Source organism: Cyprinus carpio, chromosome A25, assembly GCF_018340385.1.
Source record: "Cyprinus carpio isolate SPL01 chromosome A25, ASM1834038v1, whole genome shotgun sequence".
In the NCBI taxonomy this organism is placed as follows: Eukaryota; Metazoa; Chordata; class Actinopteri; order Cypriniformes; family Cyprinidae; genus Cyprinus; species Cyprinus carpio.
Window position 1 is genome coordinate 12,176,646 of NC_056596.1, and position 20,325 is coordinate 12,196,970.

Consider the following 20,325-nt stretch of genomic DNA (forward strand, 5'->3'; position numbering starts at 1 on the left):
CAAGTAAAAAAAAAAAAATTATAAAAAACTCCTAGTTCTAAACTAATATGTTGGTGGATTTTGATGTGAAAGGACAACAGGGGATAGACTTTTCCACTGGAGGAAGCGTTATTGTATTTTAGCTGGAAGTGATGGTTTACAATTAAACATCTTAATAAGGTTTTTTTTTTTTTTTTTTAACAAACACAGTTTTTCACATTAAAAGATGTTAACTGATGGACTGGAGTTGTATGGATTTCTTGTGGATTATTGCGATGTTTTTATCAGCTGTTTGGACTCTCATTCTGATGGCACCCATTCACTGCAGAGGATCCATTGGTGAGCAAGGGATTTAATGCTACATTTCTCCAAATCTGTTCTGATGAAGAATCTGGGATGGCCTGAGATTGAGTAAACTTTCAACAAATTTTTATTTTTGGATGAACTATATCTTTGAACTTAATTAGCATTTAGTTTCTGGTTGCCCAAATGTAAAAATGCTAGGAAACCATCAAGCTTTTCACTATTTGAGAGATTTAGTGAGTTCATTTTGATGCAAGAGACTTCTTGTGATATTGGCTTCACTTGTCATGAACACAAAGGAGGATTCAGTAGCAAATGTGAAACATAATTTATTGAGAATAGTCCAAGCAATGGAGACGGCAAGAGTCAAATGAAGCATGTGCACATAACAGTCACTTTAGGCAGTGCAGGGATGCAAATGGGCACCCGAGGTCCTCCGAGACAAATCCAGAACAAATTCCACGAGAGATAGGAACAGAATCCACTGGAGACGACGAGCAGGACCAGAGAGACTCAAACAAAGCAGGAACACCAAACTATCTGACAACACAGGACGGATTGCACAGGTATTAAATAGCAGAGCTGATGAGCAACAGCTGACGCTGATGAACCCATCAGCCACGATTACAGACACAGGGACTCAAACACACACACACACACACACACACACACACACACACACACACACACACACACACACACACACACACACACACACACACGATAGAGAGAATGAGTCAGTGAACCCATGAACTGTGACATCACTTCATCTGTCTATGGCAGGGGAGTTCAATTTATTTAAAATATAATAAACATAACAACTGCAGTTTCCACCATTTGAAGTTATAATTTCTTTACACAATTTTAAAGAATATGCTTGACTTTTATTTGGAATAGTAAACAACCGAAGTTACATTCTCATCTTTTCAAGTATTTAGCATTTACTTAAGTCATGACGAAAAAGCATTAACAGCGCTAATTGAGAAAAAAAGAGATCCAAACTTGATATCAGAAATGACAAATAATAAATATATTTAATTAGTTTTAGAACTGTAAAATCCTGTTCATTTTACAGTAAAATACTGGCAGATGTGGTTACCAGAATAATTCTGTAAAATATACACTAAATGACTTTACAAAATAAATTGTAAATTTTAGTTTAAAACTGTTGCAGTTTACAAAAACAATTTAAAACCAGTAAATCCAACCATCACTTTCTGCTGAATTAGCATAACCACACTGGTTCCTGAAAATAAATAAATAAAAATTTACAAATTTACAACTTTACAAACACACAGCCTTTCACAGTGCTTAAATGCCATTTATTAAGTACCGCTTTTAAATAAAGAATGCCAAATAATAAAGATTCACTTTACTGCTTTATAACAGTCTCTGGCAATTGAGTTATTTGAAACAAATCACACTGTTCATCTACAGTCAAAAGTCTGTCGTTCCCTCAGAGTTTATTACTCTTGTCTTGAGAAAGTACAAAGTGCAAATCATCCTCCCCTTCCTGGTCATAATTAGCAAACGTTCATCTACACCAGTTCATACCTGGCTCACTATGAGGGAACTTGGAATAATTTTGTTCATTTTTGCTCTAAACCACAACATTCAAGCCCAAACAACAAAAGCAGGTAAGATTAATAACAACAACAACACATTAAATTGTGTTATGAGTGATAAATAGGTTTATGTCTGGTTTTGGTCTTAGTTTTTTCCTCATTACTCAATCTTGTTAAATGTAGAAAATACTATTCTCGAAGTCAAAAAAATGACCAAATCGCACAAAACACAGCCATGCTTTATGTGATAAAATTATAGTGAAAAATATATAAGCATGACCAAGTTTTTTATGGACAGTGGACGGTCACCCGAAAGTCATTTCGCCGTTGGTAGCAAATGGGCGGGAATAAATATGCATGTATGTATATGTGTATATATTTATATGTGTTTTTATGCAGAATTGCAGTTTATATTTTACTGAATTTTCATACTATTTACAGGAAGTGTCAGTCACATAAAAAAAGTGGTGAAAGAAATGATGAAGATGTACAATTAACAGAGCATGAATACACACTAACAGATTGGGACGAACAAGTGAATAGATTTCACTTTTTAAAAAAAACTGCGTTAACTATATCATGACATGACACTGGGCATTGCAATTGATGTTATTAATAAGAATGAGGCAATTGATTTTTGTCTTTGTTTAGAATTGCAAATTTACTTGGATTTGCTCCACATGCATTCAAAGAGAATATTTAACTGTAACAGATACAAATGAAACCATTGTCTTGAGTTTTAGTAGGCCACTGGCTAGATGTAAAAGCCTAGTAATCGTTAACATACTGTAAAAAAAAGACATTTACAACCATCATAAAAACTAGGTGTGGACTGTTCCAAACTAGTTACACATTACTCATTCAAGATACAAAGATAACTCCCATTTCCATGGTTGCTTCTATTACCTTTGCATAATGTAGAATCATTATATTTGATGCTTTTTATAAATTGTGATTTTCTAAATCTTGGACACAGATGTAATGCAGTGCAAATCACTTTCTGTCTAATCTAGATGTCTGCAGTCTAAACTCAGATGAAGGAACGGGACCTGAAGCCGATATTAAAATTTACATGTACTACAGTTGAAGGGAAGGGATCTGTTTTTGGTTTTGGTTCTTTTGTGTTTTTGGGAATGCAAACCGTTTCCAAACAGAGAAGCAGTGCATGAGAAACTGTTCACACAGAGCTGAAGCACTGTTTCCTATGAACGGTAATTATTCTACATGCATACAACATATGTGCTTTTATATATGAAATACACATTATGATTGATTGATTATGATTCATTCGTCTATTCAGTCTTGCCCAAACAGTGCTTAAAGGGATACTCCACCCCAAAATGTAAATTTTGTCATTAATCACTTACCCCCATGTCGTTCCAAACCCATAAAAAAAGTCTATGGGACAGTCACAGGCCTCCCGGTTTTCATCCAAAATATCTTAAATTGTGTTCCGAAGACAAAAGAAGCTTTTACAGGTTTGGAACGACATGGGGGTAAGTGATTAATGACAAAATTTTCATTTTGGGGTGGAGTATCCCTTTAAGAAACAATGCTTGACTTAAGAAAATACTGCCACCGTGTGGTAGAAACAATATTTCTTTATTTATTTTTCATTTCACTGTTTTTAACAGAAAGACAAGCTTGCACTCTTCCAAAAATGGCAGGGGAATGTGTAGGTCACTATCTCCGTTATTACTACAGTCCTGAGCATCACACATGCAAGTCTTTCTACTGGAGCGGCTGTGTGGGCAACGGAAACTGATTCCTCTCACTTAAATTGTGCAGTGTCTCATGTTACAATGCAGCAGGTATGTGGCTAATAGTGATTTTACCCAGAGATCTATATGCAAAAGCACATGTTAATGTGTGTTTGTTTGAATAGATCAAGGCCTCGAGGACCATTCAGATGAATCAGATGTGCCAGTTGGTAAGTGAAACTTAAAAATTATGTTTTCAACATATTTTAATTTTTTATTCAATGATATTAATGTGTTATTATCCCATCAGGAATGATCTTGGGCATTGTGTTTGGTCTTATTGGTGCCATTATTTTCATTGTGGTGATTGTCTTTGCTGTCAAAAATAAGTAAGTCATTACTATATATATATACTGTATATTTTCTTTTTTGTAAATACATTTTTATCGTGGAATTTTCTAGGCCTAGCTCGAAGAAACGTGGGAAAAAAGAAGGAAAGTCAGTAGAGCAACCGCTGAAAGAGCAGTCCATTGAGATGGGAGGAGGAGAAGCACAGCCTGCCACTCTTGAAGTCTCTACAATCTCTTAAACTTACATTTTAAACCACAAATGTACATTGAAACTTTTGGCCAATCATTTTTTATGTTGCTTATTTACTTAAGCAGCAGTCCATTTCTAATTTGCATTGTTTTATATGTTCGCTAAACTGATCATATCACAATAAACATTTAAATTAGAAATGTCTGTATGGTCTTAAACGCCTTTTTGTGGCATTGCTTCCCTGTCGGTGCTTGGAAAATGAATCCTGGGCCAGGAAACTGTATATAATCTCATAGTGAGAGTCAGTGGATGATGAGAAAGCAGAGGGTTTAAAATAAAAAAATAGCATAAAATTGGGAAAATTAATAAATATATAAATAAGTGAATTTACAAAATTAATGATATCATATTGCTAGCCATCGTTTTATGTTTCTCTACAAAAATGATAAATAATTGCAATAATAAAGATAAAATAAGTGAACATTTACAGAATTAATTGTCATTATAATGTTAGTCATATAGGGTTTTACTTCAGAAATTATAATAAAAAAAAATAATTAAAAATAAGCTGAATATTATATTATATCATGTATTTTTATTATTTAATTTATTTCTAGTAATGAAATAAATACAAGTTAAGATTTACAGAATAGGCTTAAATATTATTATATTGCTATCCACAGTTTTATTCACAGCATCAAAAAGTTTCGGAGCACCTCCAATATAATGACTTTTAAAATATTCACACTATGAGACGTCAACATTTGCTCATATTTCCACTTCCTCTCTCTAATGTTCATGCTGTTCCTACTAAGTTTATTCGCTTTATACAGCACTGATTCTGAATGAATCATGCCTTTTCTCGATTAATACATTAAATGTCCCATTAAAGTTAAGCAAACTCAACACCTGAGATTTTTAGATTGTTTAGTACGCTCCCTATTGAGAATGTGGTTTTGCTGTCTAGGTAGGGCGCTCAGCAGGTTTTGAGACAGCCCGAGTCTGAGCATGTCTGCTCTTTTAAACCATAACAACACCCTGACCTCACTTACCAGACCAACATTACTGCCCAGGCAATTAAACGTTTAAACTCTTGCCTATTAGCACGCACTTTTAGTTTAAACCCCCACAGAAATCACCCAGAAGAGGACAGAGTGGGTGAGCTAGTGCTTCAGCTAGTACACAGACTCATGGAGTGCCCTCACCTCAGCTCCAGTGTCTGTATGACGGTGGATCCGACCCGGTTCCCCAACGGTTCCCCTTCCTCGTGGTGCTGCTCCGGTGAGTTAAACGCGGATCCGGATGATAAAGGACTAAAACCGAGTATCAGTTCGGTCCGTTTCCTGGAAGATACGTTAGCTCGAGCTAGCGGCTAAGAACCGGCTAAGTGCCTCATTGCTCACAGCAGCTCGCGCTTTTGTGCTTTTATACAAATATAACTGAAAACTGAAGAACATATACACATAAATTTACGACGTGGAATGATAATATTCAGTAATTGTGCTTTATTAAATATTAAACCCCAAACCGAGTAACGCTATTCCAGCTAACGTACACACAGCAGTCAAACTTGCTAATTGTTGTTCTGTGAATACATGTTTTGATTTTTAAAAATATTAAACGAACGTCACATTTACTTGACTTTAGTTTTCGCCTGTTTGTTTCTAAAAGTTACGTGGGTTTTTAATTAATTTTTTTCTTAGTGGCTTTTAATATTATATTAGTGTGATTGGCTCTAATTTGTCATTTTCTAACGTTAGCTGTTCATTTAGGATACAGATCTGCTGGTATACAGTATGATTAATATTGATCTTCATATGCAGAGAATATAAAGCAGGCTAGACCTCAAAATAATCCGGAAATAATGCCTGCAAACGTTTTTACAACATTAGTGTAATGTTAATACATTTCCACGTTAATGCATGTTAATATCCATGGCTTTAAATGTGTAAGAAAGTTCTGAAATACAAAGGATCTTTAGTGTAATGTTAATACATTGCCACCCTCACATTTTTTCCCCGATTTGGTCATTTGCTGTAAAACATGAAGAATGGTAATTATAAAAGTGAGGCTACTGTAGATGGTCATTATTCTAAGAAGTGTTGCTTTCTACAGGGGCTTTTTGCTGGAAAAAAATGTTTTTTTCCTGAGAAGATTCGAGGAAGCCGGGTAAAGGTTGAGAGACCTGAAATACAAAGGATCTAAGAAGTTTTTCTACTTTTTCCTCACATTTAAAGTAACCCATTAGGTCTCATGGCAACAAACTTGTGGAAAGAAGTGCAGGATCTAGTGTTTTTCATGTCTAAATAAAAATGAGATAAAAAAAAGTAGGTGTATTAGAGATATTATTTATTGGGGTGCATGATATCGAATTTTGTTTTTATGGCTGGTATTATAAATAGTGGCAGAAGAATATGTTACCGTCTAAAAGTTTGGGGCCAGGTTTTTGAATAGATTTTCTTATGCTCCACCAAGGCTGTAAAATACAGTAAAAAAAAAAAAGCAATGTTATAAATTATTATTACAATATAAAATAACTGTTTTCTATTTTAATACATTTGAAGTATAATTTATTCCTGTGATGCAAAGCTGAGTTTTCAGCATCATGACTCCAGTCTTCAGTGTCACATGATCCTTAAAAAATCATTTAAGTATGCAGATCTGCTGCTTAAGAAACATTTGTTATTATTTTCAATAAAAAGCTTGAAAGAACAGCATTTATTTTAAGTTAATTTTATTGTTAAGTAAACCTTTGTAACATTGTAAATATATTTTCTGTAATTTGATGAATTGTGTGCATCTTTACTGAATAAAAGTATTAATTTCTATTATTTATTTATTTTTTAATTTTTTTAACTTAACAACACAACATTTTGAATGGTAGTGTATTTGGCAAAAAATTGGTTATTTTGAATCTTTACTGAATAAATATATATATATATATATATATATATAGATATATATATATATATATATATATATATATATATATTGTTTATATTTTTTATTTTTTTTTTTTTTTTTTTTCCTCCCTGTTTTTTCCCAAAAATTTATATATATATATTTTTTTTTTCCCAGTTTTTGTTTATTTTTATATTTTGTTTTAAATGTTGAATAAAACACACACCACACACACACACACACACACACACACACACACACACATATATATTCATGAGAATCAACCATTTCTTAGCAACGGCTAATTCAGATGCTTGTTGTTTGCTTAGAGGGAAGGTGATCAAGGCAATTAGAACAAAGTGCTCTCTCCCAGCAGGCCACAACCACAGATAACATTCACATGCGGTTAATATGCCACCTTATCTCTTCTTCACATTGCAAAAGTCTTTATTATACACTAGTTTTCCTGTTTTGAGTATGTGGGTCTGCTTTTATACATCTGTAAAATGCTAAATTATATTTGTAAAATTATTTTAAAAAAATAGTATTTACAACTTATTTATTTGAATCCCAAGATCCTGTGTGGGTCTAGTATAGAGCTTGAAAAAAATATGATTATACTTTTTAATATTTTATTATATGTATATTACTTATTTCATTGTTGTTGTTTTTTAAGCATTTTAACCCTAAGAGAAGCAGCCTATTATACAAGTGTAGGCAAAATAATGTTTTTTTTTGTTGTTGTTTTTTTTAGTAGTACTAATATTCAAATAAATAAAAGGTCTGGTTTTATACATTTTTAATACATGTTGTAGCCTATTGTAATATTTTTCGCCCAGCCTCAGTAATTTACTTATTTTATTATTTTGAGTGTAGGCCTAGCATGAAAATAAAAAATATTTTTTTATTTTTTTTGTTGTAGTAGTATGATGATAATAAATATTTTGTTTTTTTTTTTTTTATTTTTTATAATTTTTTTATATATTGTCTTTTTTTTAATTATCTATTATATTTTCCTTATACATATTATGTATTACTTACATTTTTTAAAATTAATTTATTATTTATTTATTTATTTATTTTTACATTTTAAGCCCAAGAGAAGCTTACTGTTTTAAATGTGTAGGGAAAATCATTAATTAAAAATAAATAAATAAATAAAATACAAATATAAAAATGTGGATGTTACTCATATACCGTATATTTTGATGTTTTGTAGTTTGCCGGTCAAACAAAAGCACATGGGTTTGCCTGACGTGTTTGAATGTGCATTGTGGAAGGTGAGTGCTTAAGTTGATATTTTTAGTCTGTGTGGTTTCATTCTTTATTATTTACAGCAAATATTGCATGTAAATGATTATTTAGATTCAAATCTAATTGATCAATTAGAATTATATATAAGCTGTATTAAAATATTAAAATGTACAAAATCTAAAATTCTCACATATTAAAATGACTTTGCATCTGTTTCCTGTGGCAGGTATGTAAACGGCCATGCCAAAAAGCATTTTGAGGAGATTCAGGCACCAGGAGGCTGTCAAAGGAAGCCGGAGCGAGAAAAGTTGAGCGAGAAGAGTCAGCAGCACTCTGTGTGTATGGACTGTAACAGTTATAGCACGTTCTGGTTGGTTTCCTCCCTATTCGTCCCCTTTTTCCATATTTTTCTTTTCATAAATACTTTTAAATGGACAGTAGTAAGATGAAAGTGTCTCAAAGCAACCCTCTACAATGCGAGTAAATGTAAGTTAATAATTCGCTTATGCATTCATTTACTTTCTTTGTGTGTGAATAAAAAATGTATTTATTTAGTTAGTGGATGGTTAGTTATGCAAAAAATAAATTTAGCTCAGATATAATTTTCACTCCCGCTCAGGCTGCATTTAAAACCCTCACTTAGCTGAAAGCGCCCTCTTTCGTTTTAACTCTCTCACACGCACTCAACGTGAGAGAAAGAGATAAGCTACACGTTGTGTAAAGAGAATTGACGCATTAGATCGTGTTCTTTCTTTACTGTTGCAGATGGATGCAAATTTGCATCTTGTCGTGATAGTGTATTGTCTTCAAGCAAAGACCCTGAGGAGTTTGCGCTCACAAAAGGGTTTCAAACTCAAAATAATAAGAGTGAAAGCGCAGAGAGATTTGAGCTTTCTGTAAAAATGAATACAGCATATTATATCGCAAAGGAGGAATTGAGTTTCACTCAGATGAAGCCACTAATTATGCTGCAGAAAAAAAAATGGCCTGGACATTTCCCCAACGTATGATGATGTCCGCTGCGCTGAACTCATTTCAAATATTGCAGCAGATATACAGGATGTAATGGCAAATAAAGTGAAAAGGTCCAACTACATATCAGTCATGATTGATGGTGCAACAGATTCTTCAGTGACAGAAAATGAAGCTATGTCAGGTATTTACATGATGGGTTGCCAATAAATCATCTTGTCTCTGTCACAGAGCTGTCACATGCTCATGCTGATGGTGTGACTGACTGCATTCAATCGTCAATGTCAAAATTTGGATTAGATGACTGGAAGCAAAAGCTTGTTGGAATTTGTGCTGATGGTGCAAATGTTAACATGGGCCAAAAAGCTGGTGTTGTTGCAAAACTGAGAGTGGACAATCCAAAACTGATAGACATTCACTGTAGGGCTCACAGGCTGGAGCTGGCACTTCTTGGGGTTTTGAAAGAGGTGAGCTTAGTGAGTCGTGTAAATGACACCTTGCACTTGATTTGGAAAACCTACCATTTCAGCCCAAAGAGCCACAGAGAACTTAAGACAGTTTGTGAAGAACTTGAATCTAGGTTCTACAAACCAAAGCCAGTGAAAGGAACACGTTGGGTGCCTCATTTAGACAGGGCACTGGAGGATTTGGCCCAAACCAGTCACAATGCTGACATTGCTGGTAGAGGGAAAAAGGTTTTCAATACCCTGAAGGATTTGCAGTTTGTTGCATTTTATCATTTCCTGGCTGATGTGCTGCAGGAGATAGCAACATTAAGTCAGACTTTACAGAAGGCAGACCTCAATCTACCAAATGCTGTTGCTGCAGTTGAGAGCTGTTTGACCAGTCTTGACTACATGAAAACCAACCCTCTCCCAGATAGTATGCTGGAAACTTTCATCACCCCGTGTCTGGAAAAGCAAACTCCTGGTGCTCATATCACCACTTTTCAGTGCATTGACTTGAGAGGGGAAAGAGAGAGCCTGATGGATAATCTTAGACAACAGATGAAGCATGCATGTTCAGCCTGTGAGAAACACCTTCATGCTAAATTGCATAACCTGCTTGGAGTTAATATAACATCAAAATGCACAAGCTGTGATGTCAGCATTTGCAATATTCAACCATGACAAGTGGCCTGATGACAGAAAACACCTTGAACTATTGTACGGCAACAAGGAGCTGAAGATCTTCACTGAATGGTTCAGAGAGAAGCTTGTTCAATCTGGATGTCAAGTTGAAGAAATCCCTGGGGAATGGAGACGCTTGAAGCAACCCTACAGAGATGAGATGCAAAACATTCTTCATCTTGTTCAGATTCTTCTTGTTCTGCCAATCAGCTCTGCCAACTGCGAAAGAGCCTTCAGTGCCCAAAAGAGAATAAAACCAGATGTCCGCAGCAGTCTCACATCCTCACACCTTTCAGACCTGATCCTCGTTTCAACAGAAGGCCCAGAGCTTCAGCAATATGATCCATCATCAGCTGTGGAGAGGTGGCTGAAGTCAAGCGGCAAGAGAAAGCCATTTGCTAAGAAATGGTAGATTCAATCCATATGTAACCATAAAGAATAATTCAGAGAGAGAAAGTATGTTTTGTTTGAATTTATTATTATTATTATTATTTTGTTCAGTTGCAGTTCATGCATTTCATGTAAAAAGTCTGGCGAGTAAAATAAAAAATGTACTAGCCAATGGCGACTCAAGCTTCATTGTGTCCGTAGAGGGTTGCAAAGGGACAGTGCACACAGTATTATTCAGTGAACAAAGTTATGTGTTAATCTTTCATGATGTTCTTTTTGACCATCATGCCAATTGTTTCCTTGTAGTTACAGATGCGACGAATTTGTAGTGAACGACACAAAACTAGGGCATGTGCAGAGGGTCAGAGAACATCTGCAGAGTTTGGAAAAGTAAGTCTGGTGTTTATCGAAGTGTATTTATCCATTCATCAATCATCATCACATAAATACAATGTTTATTTTATTGTTTTTAAAATGATTTATTCTCTTCAGCTCTGTGTCTAATACCGACAGACAGAGGAAGAGAAAACAGTCAGACAGTTCCTCTCCTGACAGCAAGCTGAAGAAAGACAGCGTGAGTTTAACTGGATTTTAGATATGTGTGTAAAAGACCCTGATGTGCTAAGATATGGTTCGGAATAACTTGAAAGGTCCATCCAGATATCTCATCACATATTTAATTGTTAATAATTACTGAGGGTGTTTTCACACTTGTCATGTTTGGTTCGATTAAAACGGACTCTGGTGAGATTGCTTTGTTAGTGCGATTCAGTTGAGTAAGTGTGAACGCTGCCATCTGAATCCTGGTGCGCACCAAACTAGCGGACCCAGACCAAACATACTCTGATGCGGTTCGAATGAAACTTCTAAACGAACCAAAAACAGGAAGTTATGACAAGATGTGAAGCTATGCGACGTGCTTTTACGATGTGGAACAAGTGGTGTATCCAAAACAAAATGAGCAAATGTGGCAACGAGGAGGTAAAGTGCCTTTTATGAGCTCTTTGTGAGTTTGCAAGTGGTGAAAATAAAATCATAAGTATACGCAGCAATGAGCACGCAGACGGCATTAGGTGTGTGAGACTTAAAGCGGCACTGAGCAGACTGATCGGTGAATGGGTACTTTGATGTCATACATGATCGGTCTGCGCAGCGCTGCTTTAAGTCGAACACAGCTTTTGTTTCAGGTGTTCGGTGAGTTGCGTCGCAAAATATGCTTTTTTTAGGTTGGTTATTTAGGTTGTGTATGTGTCATTATGTTTTTAGGATCAGGTGTGAATGTATCACTGTGCCTTTACGTTCGGTTTCTTTTATGTTCGCTGTGGAAAATGTGTGTGTGGAAGCTAACTATTAAGTGTGAACGCACCCTGAAGGTAAAAAACTTCCACATGCAGTGCAGGTGACTCAGGTTTCATATATATATTTATACACACACAGTGGAGATCAAAATAAGAGCACAATCTATGAATACTTGAATTTTTCTGAAATATTGTTAATCTTCATCGGCCAAAATTTGAAGCAGTATTAGTTGTAGGTATACCACTGTTCTACTAACATGCTTGACAAAATAACCAAGGCATTTCAACAAAACACTTTATTTTGTGGAAAACACAGTGATCAAAATTACAGAACAGTAATCACTGTAGCACAAAAGAAGATTACAACTAAAATTTTGGAGGGTTAAAGCTGTCAAAAATGAGTAGGATAAAATTAGTTGATTGCTTTGAATGACTTCAGCACATCTGCAGCCGCAAAACATCAGTAGTTTCTCACACTGCTCTGGTGTGATCTTGGTCCACTCTTCTTTCATAGTTCGGTAAGTGTAGTGGGTTTCTTAGCCATAACTTTGTCGCCAAGGATTTTCCAGAGATTTTCCCCAGTTCTCCTCTGTTCACACATTCTTTCTGCTGATGAGAGGCTTGGTCACTGCAGAGTGCGCTTTCCATTCAACTTTTCTTAAATGTGCCGAGATAGATCCTTATCCTGTTTAGCGCTGAACTGGTGAGCAATTCCAGCTGCAGTGTTGAACCGATTCTCCATTGAGAGTCTCTGCATTATCCTGTCTTCTCGTGCATTTGTCTTGCGTGCACGAGCAGCCTTTTTGGGGGACTTGAATGAATTCGTGTCAGTGTAAAGCTGCAATATTCTAGAAATCACAGATTTGGAAGGACAAACTTCTTTTGCAATGAGTAGGTGAAATCCCTTTGGAGGACAACCTCCTGTCCAGCTTTAAAAGCGTTTGAAATCTTGCAATCTCAGTGAAAATTGGAGGAATGCTGCCAGTTAAAAGGGTTTGTCATATAATTAAGGAAATTAGCACAAGGTGCCACTTTTTGATCAAAGTTCTTTTTCAAATATCTCATTTAAGTTTTTTATACTGTGCTTCAGAATACAGAAATATGCTTAAAAACTGCCCTTCTACTCCTATTAGGATAACTTCAAGTAGGACTAAGCAGTGACCTTGAAATTTAGGAAATGATATGTTCTCTAATCTTGATCTCCACTGTATATTTTATTTATGTATTTACTTATGTTTTAACATCATTTTATATATATTTATATATATATATATATATATATATATATATATATATATATATATATATATTTAAAATGTATTATTTTTTAAAATAAATAAAATGTAACTATATTGTATATTGCTTTATAATATATATATATTTTATATTATATATATAAACTTATATATTGCTTATATATTTTTTTCTTTAATTTTGTAACATTTTAAGCCCAAGAGAAGCTGAATATTGTCTCCTAGCGTAGAGCTTTAAAATTAATAGTTAATATTTATTAAAATTATAAAAATATCTAAGTATCTGTCTATCTATATATATATAGAGAGAGTATAAAATATGGACAAATTTAGTGTAAGTTGCAGTATAAGGTGACAACACTGTTAAGTACCTGGATTTTTGCTTTGAAAATTTAATTAGCAAAGTGTATACACTCGCTTTTTAATTACAATGCTGTATGCATCATTTGTCAAATGTGTTCTCGTTCCATAATTTTTCTTTAATGTCACCACACAGGACGGCACTGTAGCACAGTCTGCCACAGGCCTCCGCAACTTGGGCAACACCTGCTTCATGAACGCCATTCTCCAGTCCCTGAGGTAAGAGCAGCCCTCAGGACCCTGAGCCAAGGGCAGCCGGCGATGCGTAGCCTGGCAGGGTGTGGGTGGCCCGGCTGGTGGAGGTGGAAAGCCTCCCTGCGCTCTGCTGGAGTCTCTAGTATGTGCTGGCAGGTAACGGTGCCTCAGTGGCCAGTGAGCTGGCTGGAGGAGAGCTTGGTGGGCAGCCAGGGGAAGGATTAGGCCCTCTGCCTGCTCACCGCAGCCAGCCTTACTCTGGCCGGGCTGATGACTAAACCGCAGCGAACAGCTCATGCCAAATATCACATAAACCGTTCAGCCTGCGTTGTTTCAACTACTGAGGGGTAAAATTCATTTCACTGAAGTTACACTACCATTCAAAAGTGTATAGACAGTAGGATTAAACAATAAATACATTTATTCAACAAGGATGAATTAAATTGATTTTACGTCCACAAAAAATCTATTTGAAATAAATGCTGTCATTCTGAACTTTATATATTTTTTTAAAGAACCTGAACAAACTGTATCACGGTTTCCACAAAAATATTAAGTAGCACAACTGTTTTCAAAAGTAATCAGTAATAGGATGAAATGTATATTGTGCTAAATCATGCTAATGCTAATTCATGTTAGAATATGCTAGCAATGCATTAAATCATGCTAGCAGCATTTTAAAACATGTGGTGGTATATGTTAAAAAACAGGCTGGCAATGTAAAGCAGTGTGTTGAATCATGCTATTAGTTTAGTTTTGTATGCATCATCATTTAACATGCTTGTAACATGTTAACACCATGCTAAATCATGCTAGCAATGTGGTAAATCATGTTAGTAGCATGTTATCAATTCATGCTATCAAAATTTTTAAATATACTAGTAATGTTAAATCATGTTAGCAACATTTTCAAATGTTAGCAATGTGCTAAATCATTAGTATGTTAACATGTTAACAAAATGCAAAATCATGCTTGCAACATGTTTAAAAAGGCTAGAAATATGCTAGCAACACTTTAATCAAGCTAGAAACATTACCAACATATTAAAACATTCTAGCACTATGTAAAATCGTGTTAGAAACATGCAAGTAACATGTTAAATCATGCTAGCAAGATGCTAAAAATTGTTTTAAAGATTTTATTGACTTTCTTTGACTACTAAAAACCTTCAAGCTTTTCAAAGTTATTTCAAACTTTCAGACAAGGCTTTGTTAAGCCAACATTAGTTTGTCATCAATCTGTACTATAATTTTAATAACAATTTTAATTGTATTTAGTCTTTCATGGGTCTTTTTTTGCTGAGCTGTTATCGGTTTTAAGGCCTGGAAAAAAAAAACTTTCTATTTACGCACTTCTGCTGGCCATGATCCATGTAAAAGGAAGCCTTGGCAAGTGTACCATAGTATTCTGGCATACTGTTGATGTTAAATTTATATACGAAAGATTCGGAAAGATATACCAAACTGTCATAACTCAAAAGGATTTTACGTCATGTCTAAGACATCTCTGTTTAGTTAAACATTGGTTTCTGTTTCCTGTCTCCAGTAACATCCAGGTGTTCAGCTGTTATTTTAAGGAGCTGCCCTCGGTGGCCTTACGAAGCGGGAAAACCGCAGGAAGGAGAATGTACCACACCAGAAGTCAGGGGGACAGCAGTGTGTAAGGTCCTCTCCACTGAATTTGAAAATGATGTTCTTTATTTTAAAGAAATACATTTATTTTAAAGAAGAACATACTTTCAATAATGTAAGCTCTTACAATATCATATGTCATGTCATATACAATACCATATTAGTCTAAATGTTTATGGAATGGTTATAGTTTTTGTTCCATATAAAATTATTATACCTTGACAAACATCTGCTGTGAAAATGGTGATTTTTTTAAATACCAAATCTATATAAAACATTTAAAAACATGATATTTTAAATGTATTTTTAATTAAAAATAATTGAAAAGCTTTTTTAATAAAGACATTTGGGTTTTACTTTTTAGTTTTATGCAATTTAGTTTTACGTAAATTAACATGAGAAAGGCTTAAAAGGAATTTGTTTCCCTTTTATGTTGAATTTTGATGATACATCTCACAAAACACGCTGTGGTTGACCGTTGACGCAATCCACGTTTATCCTCACTACAACCCATATTTGATAGTCTGAGTCTTGTTGTCACCTTGTTTTGTAGTTTGTTATGGTTTTTGGGGATGAGGGCAGCATATTTATTTTGTTATCCTAAACTCAGAATTATTTGGTGAGTAACATTGTGTTATTTGGATTAAGCATATTTTTTCTCTGCAATCTGTCACCCTCAGAACAGGCCTGATCTATCAGTTTATAATCACTGTACTAGTGTCTCTGATGTATTAGAGTCGCTGTAATGTCCATTAAAATGCCTCTATTTCTCCGCTCTGTTGTGCAGGTCTCTGGTTGAGGAGTTCAGGAAAACACTCTGTTCACTTTGGCAGGGGAGTCAGACTGCCTTCAGCACAGACGCTCTCTTTTATGTCATCTGGAAAATTATGCCGAGTTTCAGGTATCATAAAAATCACACAGTTACACAATCAGTTTCAGTTTTTTCTTAGATTTGTCATGCTGAGATTTTATAAGATGCACTACAAATTTCACCATAATTCAGTTGAATTTGTTTCATTATTCAAGCACTTGGTCAGCCGATATGGATTTTTTAAATGGCCGAAGTTCAGGCTTATATCTCAGAGAGAAATTTAGTCATTGATTGTGAATACCAAGAGGTTCCAGACCATATACAGTTATGCTAAACCAGTGCCTAAACAGCTGTTTGACTATTGGTTAACATTATCCAATACCCCGCACGGCCTCAGTGATGTCATCGGAAAACTATCTGATGTATTTTGCAGGGGTTACCAGCAACAGGATGCTCACGAGTTCCTGCGGTACCTTCTGGAACATCTCCACCGAGAGATGCAGGGAAGCAAGAACGGGTCGCCCAGTCCCGCCCTGTCCCCGGACCGACCCAAACACGCCTCCGAGAGCAAATGCTGCATGTACGAACACATAAATTCATCATTTGTACTCCCCCCGTCTACCTTTGTTTGGACAAACAGGTCATCCTTTCCAAAACTTATGGCACTCGATGAGCAAGAACTCAAAATATTTTGAACCCCTCAAACAAAAACAGCATTTTTCGAAAGAGCCACAGTATTTTAGTATTTGAAAAATGCACAACTTGTCTTCAGTGAACTGCACAGATGGTCCGGGGCAAATTTCTAATTCGAGGTCGGTCTATCTCAGCAGGCCGCCCCTCGTTTCATTTCTTCCCTGCTAGTTTAGCGAGTACGTGGGCAGCAGTGATAAAGATAACTCTTTACGGTGCACAGAGGGAAGTCTTTTTCGTACACAGACACGGCTGTTCCCACATTTGCCTGCTGCTAGAGCCAGAGCCACCCTGTTGTGTTTGTATTAATAGCTGCAGACAAGTGAGGAAGCCCCTCGGCCAAGAACTGTGAGGGTGACCTGACTGGATTTGCCGGGGTTATTGAAAAGGAAGTGCAATGTTGTGGCGTGCTCAGTGGATTGTGCTGAACAAAATGGCAGGTTAATCCTGCTGCGAATAGACGGACTAGACGTGCTTTCACAAAGTCCCGATTCTGTCGAACGCTCTTGGCTCATCGGACTTGTGTGGGCTTATTTAACAATGTAGAACGGATTTTCTTTTTTCCAGAAATGGGACCTCCACTATCGTTACATCTGTGTTTGGTGGCGTCCTACAGAACGAGGTGTACTGCTTGATATGTGGCACAGAGTCTCGAAAATTCGATCCATTCCTAGGTGAGCCATCAATTCTGTCCATCAGCTCCAAAAGCTTTGTCGACTTCTGTCGCTATGGTTACACTAAATCTCTCTCTCCTCCAGATCTCTCATTGGACATTCCCAGCCAATTCAGAATCAAGTTCACAAAAGACCAAGAGCCGGGGCCAACTTGCACTTTAAATGGTAAGAGATGTTATTAGAAACTATTACATGGCTGCATTTTGGTTAATTTTGTTCACTAAGTCACCATGTACTGTCTCTCAGATTGCCTTCAGAGTTTCACAGACCTCGAGGAACTCGATGAAACGGAGCTCTACATGTGTCACAAGTGCAAAACGCGACAAAAGTCCACCAAGAAATTCTGGATCCAGAAACTGCCCAAGGTGAGAGAAGTGTGGAAATATCCTGTTTTGTTTTTGTTTTTTTTTCATCTAGGTTGTAATGGTTATATGGTGTGCTATCTCTGTACAGGTGCTTTGTTTGCATCTGAAGAGGTTCCACTGGACAGCGTTTCTGAGGAATAAGATTGACACCTATGTAGAGTTTCCCATGCGTGGCCTTGACATGAAAAGCTTCTTGCTAGAGGTGAGAGCAAACCATTTGTTCATTTTGTAACAAGTTTACTTGTAACTGAAGAGAGTTTCAGTTATTTAATTAGTTTTTAATACTTGAATAAATAATTATAATATTGAATTATTTTATATAAAGTAATAACTTTAATGTTTGATTATTTTATATAAAGTAATGAAATAATATTCATATTACTATTAAATGAATAACTACAAATATAATTTAATATTTAATAATAATTCAATTTTTAAAGATAATATTTAAATTTTTGATTTTTTTTTATTATTTATTTTAAATGAATAACTACAAATAATATATATATATAATATTTAATAATAATTCAATTTTTAAAGATAATATAGTAATAATATAGTAATAATGTAAATATTTGTATATATTTTTATAAATAATTTTATAATATATTAAAAAAAATCTTATTGATATTAAAGTCAAATATATTAATATAAATATTCTTATTGATTTTATTTTTAATAAGTATGATAAATATATGTACTCTAATATATATAAAGTATAATAATAAAATGCAATATCTAATAATATAATAAAGTAATTTTACTTCAATATAGTAATTATTTTACGAACTCTATTACATAAAATTTGATTTATTAATTGTATAATTTAATAATAATTTATTAATTTTAATGTAAATATTAAGTTATTATATACATTTATATATAGAGAATAGGGTTAAAATAATTATTTCAATATTATATAATTAAATTACATTTTTAGTTATTATATATGATATCTCATTTTATGTAATATTGATTTTTATAACAATTTTGTACTTAGCCTGAAAACAGCTTGCTAGAGAATTGCCTGTATGATCTCGCTGCAGTAGTGGTTCATCATGGATCTAGGTAAGTAAATGCTTGCCTTATGCCATTAATAACAGTATAACATTGTTTTTCACTTCTCACAACTGTAATAGATAAAGGTTTAATTTTGGAAGTACTTCTGTGTAGTATATATCTCATTTACTGTACCAGCCTGAAGTTGGGTTTCTTTGTCCTCCACTAGATGGGGATGTTATATCAGTAGTTCTGGTGATCTTTCCGGTTTAATCAATACACACTCTGTACAGAGAATCAGATATATAGGATATTCCACCTCTATGCTCTCCCACAGCATCGGCTCAGGACATTACACGGCATACGGGCTTCACGAGCACCGATGGTACCACTTCAACGACAGCACGGTCACTCTGGTCAGTGAGGAGGCTGTGCTGAAAGCCAAGGCCTACATTCTGTTCTACACAGAGCTCAGCGATCAAGAGAGTCCAGCCAAGATTTAAGACTTCCTCCAGATCAGTTACTGGTCCTTCATATGTGTGCCGTCATCTGTCTCATGTCTTATGCTATCCAGTTATGATTTTTGTGTCACAAAACCTCAGTACAAACCGAATTGCTGCTTGATGACTTTTCATTTAATAGACTTTCCCAGTTTTTGGTCTTCATACACCACCAGGGGGGATTTTTGTCTAACGAATGAACTCACATTGACTGTAGATTTTTTTTTTTTCTCTCCTCATTGAGTGTTTTTCCGTCGTCTGAAATGATGACAGCTGTCACGTTTCTGTGTCAGACACTGACGTCTCCAACTCACGCCAACGGTCTGCTCACTGCTCCAGGAGAAGTCGTTTCTCTTCAGCTCAGAAATTCATTCTTGTCCTCTGAGCGTGCCGTTCATTGATCGAGGTTGAAGCAGAAGTATATCCGAATTAAAACTTGAATTGAATTGATTTTACGTTACAAAACAGATGTCGATTGTATCACAAAGCAGTAGTTGACTCAGATCACCTCACTAATGTGAAAATGACTTTCGGAGAGAAGGGTCCATTAGCTCACGATTCGTTTTCTTTACGCTTGAAAAACTTTGACCAGATGAACATTTTCTGTCCTTTTAGAATTAAAGGAATGCAGATTGTGCAAAAGTTGGTTTGTGTGTTTATTATACTCTCAAAGTTAAAACATATGAATAATAATTTATTGTATTTACTGGTCCATTTTGCAGGAGCTTATATAGTATTTATGAATATTTTGTTGTTTGTCATTGTTATTAGTTTTTATTTTTAATGTCTATATAGTTTATTTTATGATTTTTTA

The 20,325-nt window shown here is 35.1% G+C and overlaps 1 protein-coding gene and 1 pseudogene across 1 annotated transcript; both read left to right on the forward strand.

The window, feature by feature from the left end:
* The first annotated feature begins 1,797 nt into the window (after positions 1-1,797).
* Positions 1,798-4,291, forward strand: LOC109051005 (annotated as a pseudogene).
* Positions 4,292-4,970: 679 nt separating this feature from the next.
* Positions 4,971-20,153, forward strand: LOC109050759 (ubiquitin carboxyl-terminal hydrolase 3-like). The gene is made up of 15 exons (XM_042715554.1): positions 4,971-5,368; positions 8,208-8,268; positions 8,469-8,612; positions 11,041-11,124; positions 11,227-11,308; positions 13,782-13,864; positions 15,387-15,500; positions 16,260-16,373; positions 16,717-16,863; positions 17,541-17,647; positions 17,732-17,812; positions 17,894-18,012; positions 18,101-18,214; positions 19,013-19,080; positions 19,349-20,153. Exons 1-15 carry the CDS (start codon positions 5,278-5,280, stop codon positions 19,512-19,514), a joined length of 1,575 nt encoding a protein of 524 aa, XP_042571488.1. The 5' UTR covers positions 4,971-5,277; the 3' UTR covers positions 19,515-20,153.
* Positions 20,154-20,325: the final 172 nt, after the last annotated feature.

Coding starts and splice junctions, on each gene's coding strand:
- LOC109050759 (XM_042715554.1), top strand. CDS start 5,278: ATGGAGTGCCCTCACCTCAGCTCCAGTGTCTGTATGACGGTGGATCCG. Junction 18,215..19,012: donor TGAAAAGCTTCTTGCTAGAG/GTGAGAGCAAAC, acceptor TTTTGTACTTAG/CCTGAAAACAGCTTGCTAGA. Junction 19,081..19,348: donor GTGGTTCATCATGGATCTAG/GTAAGTAAATGC, acceptor GCTCTCCCACAG/CATCGGCTCAGGACATTACA.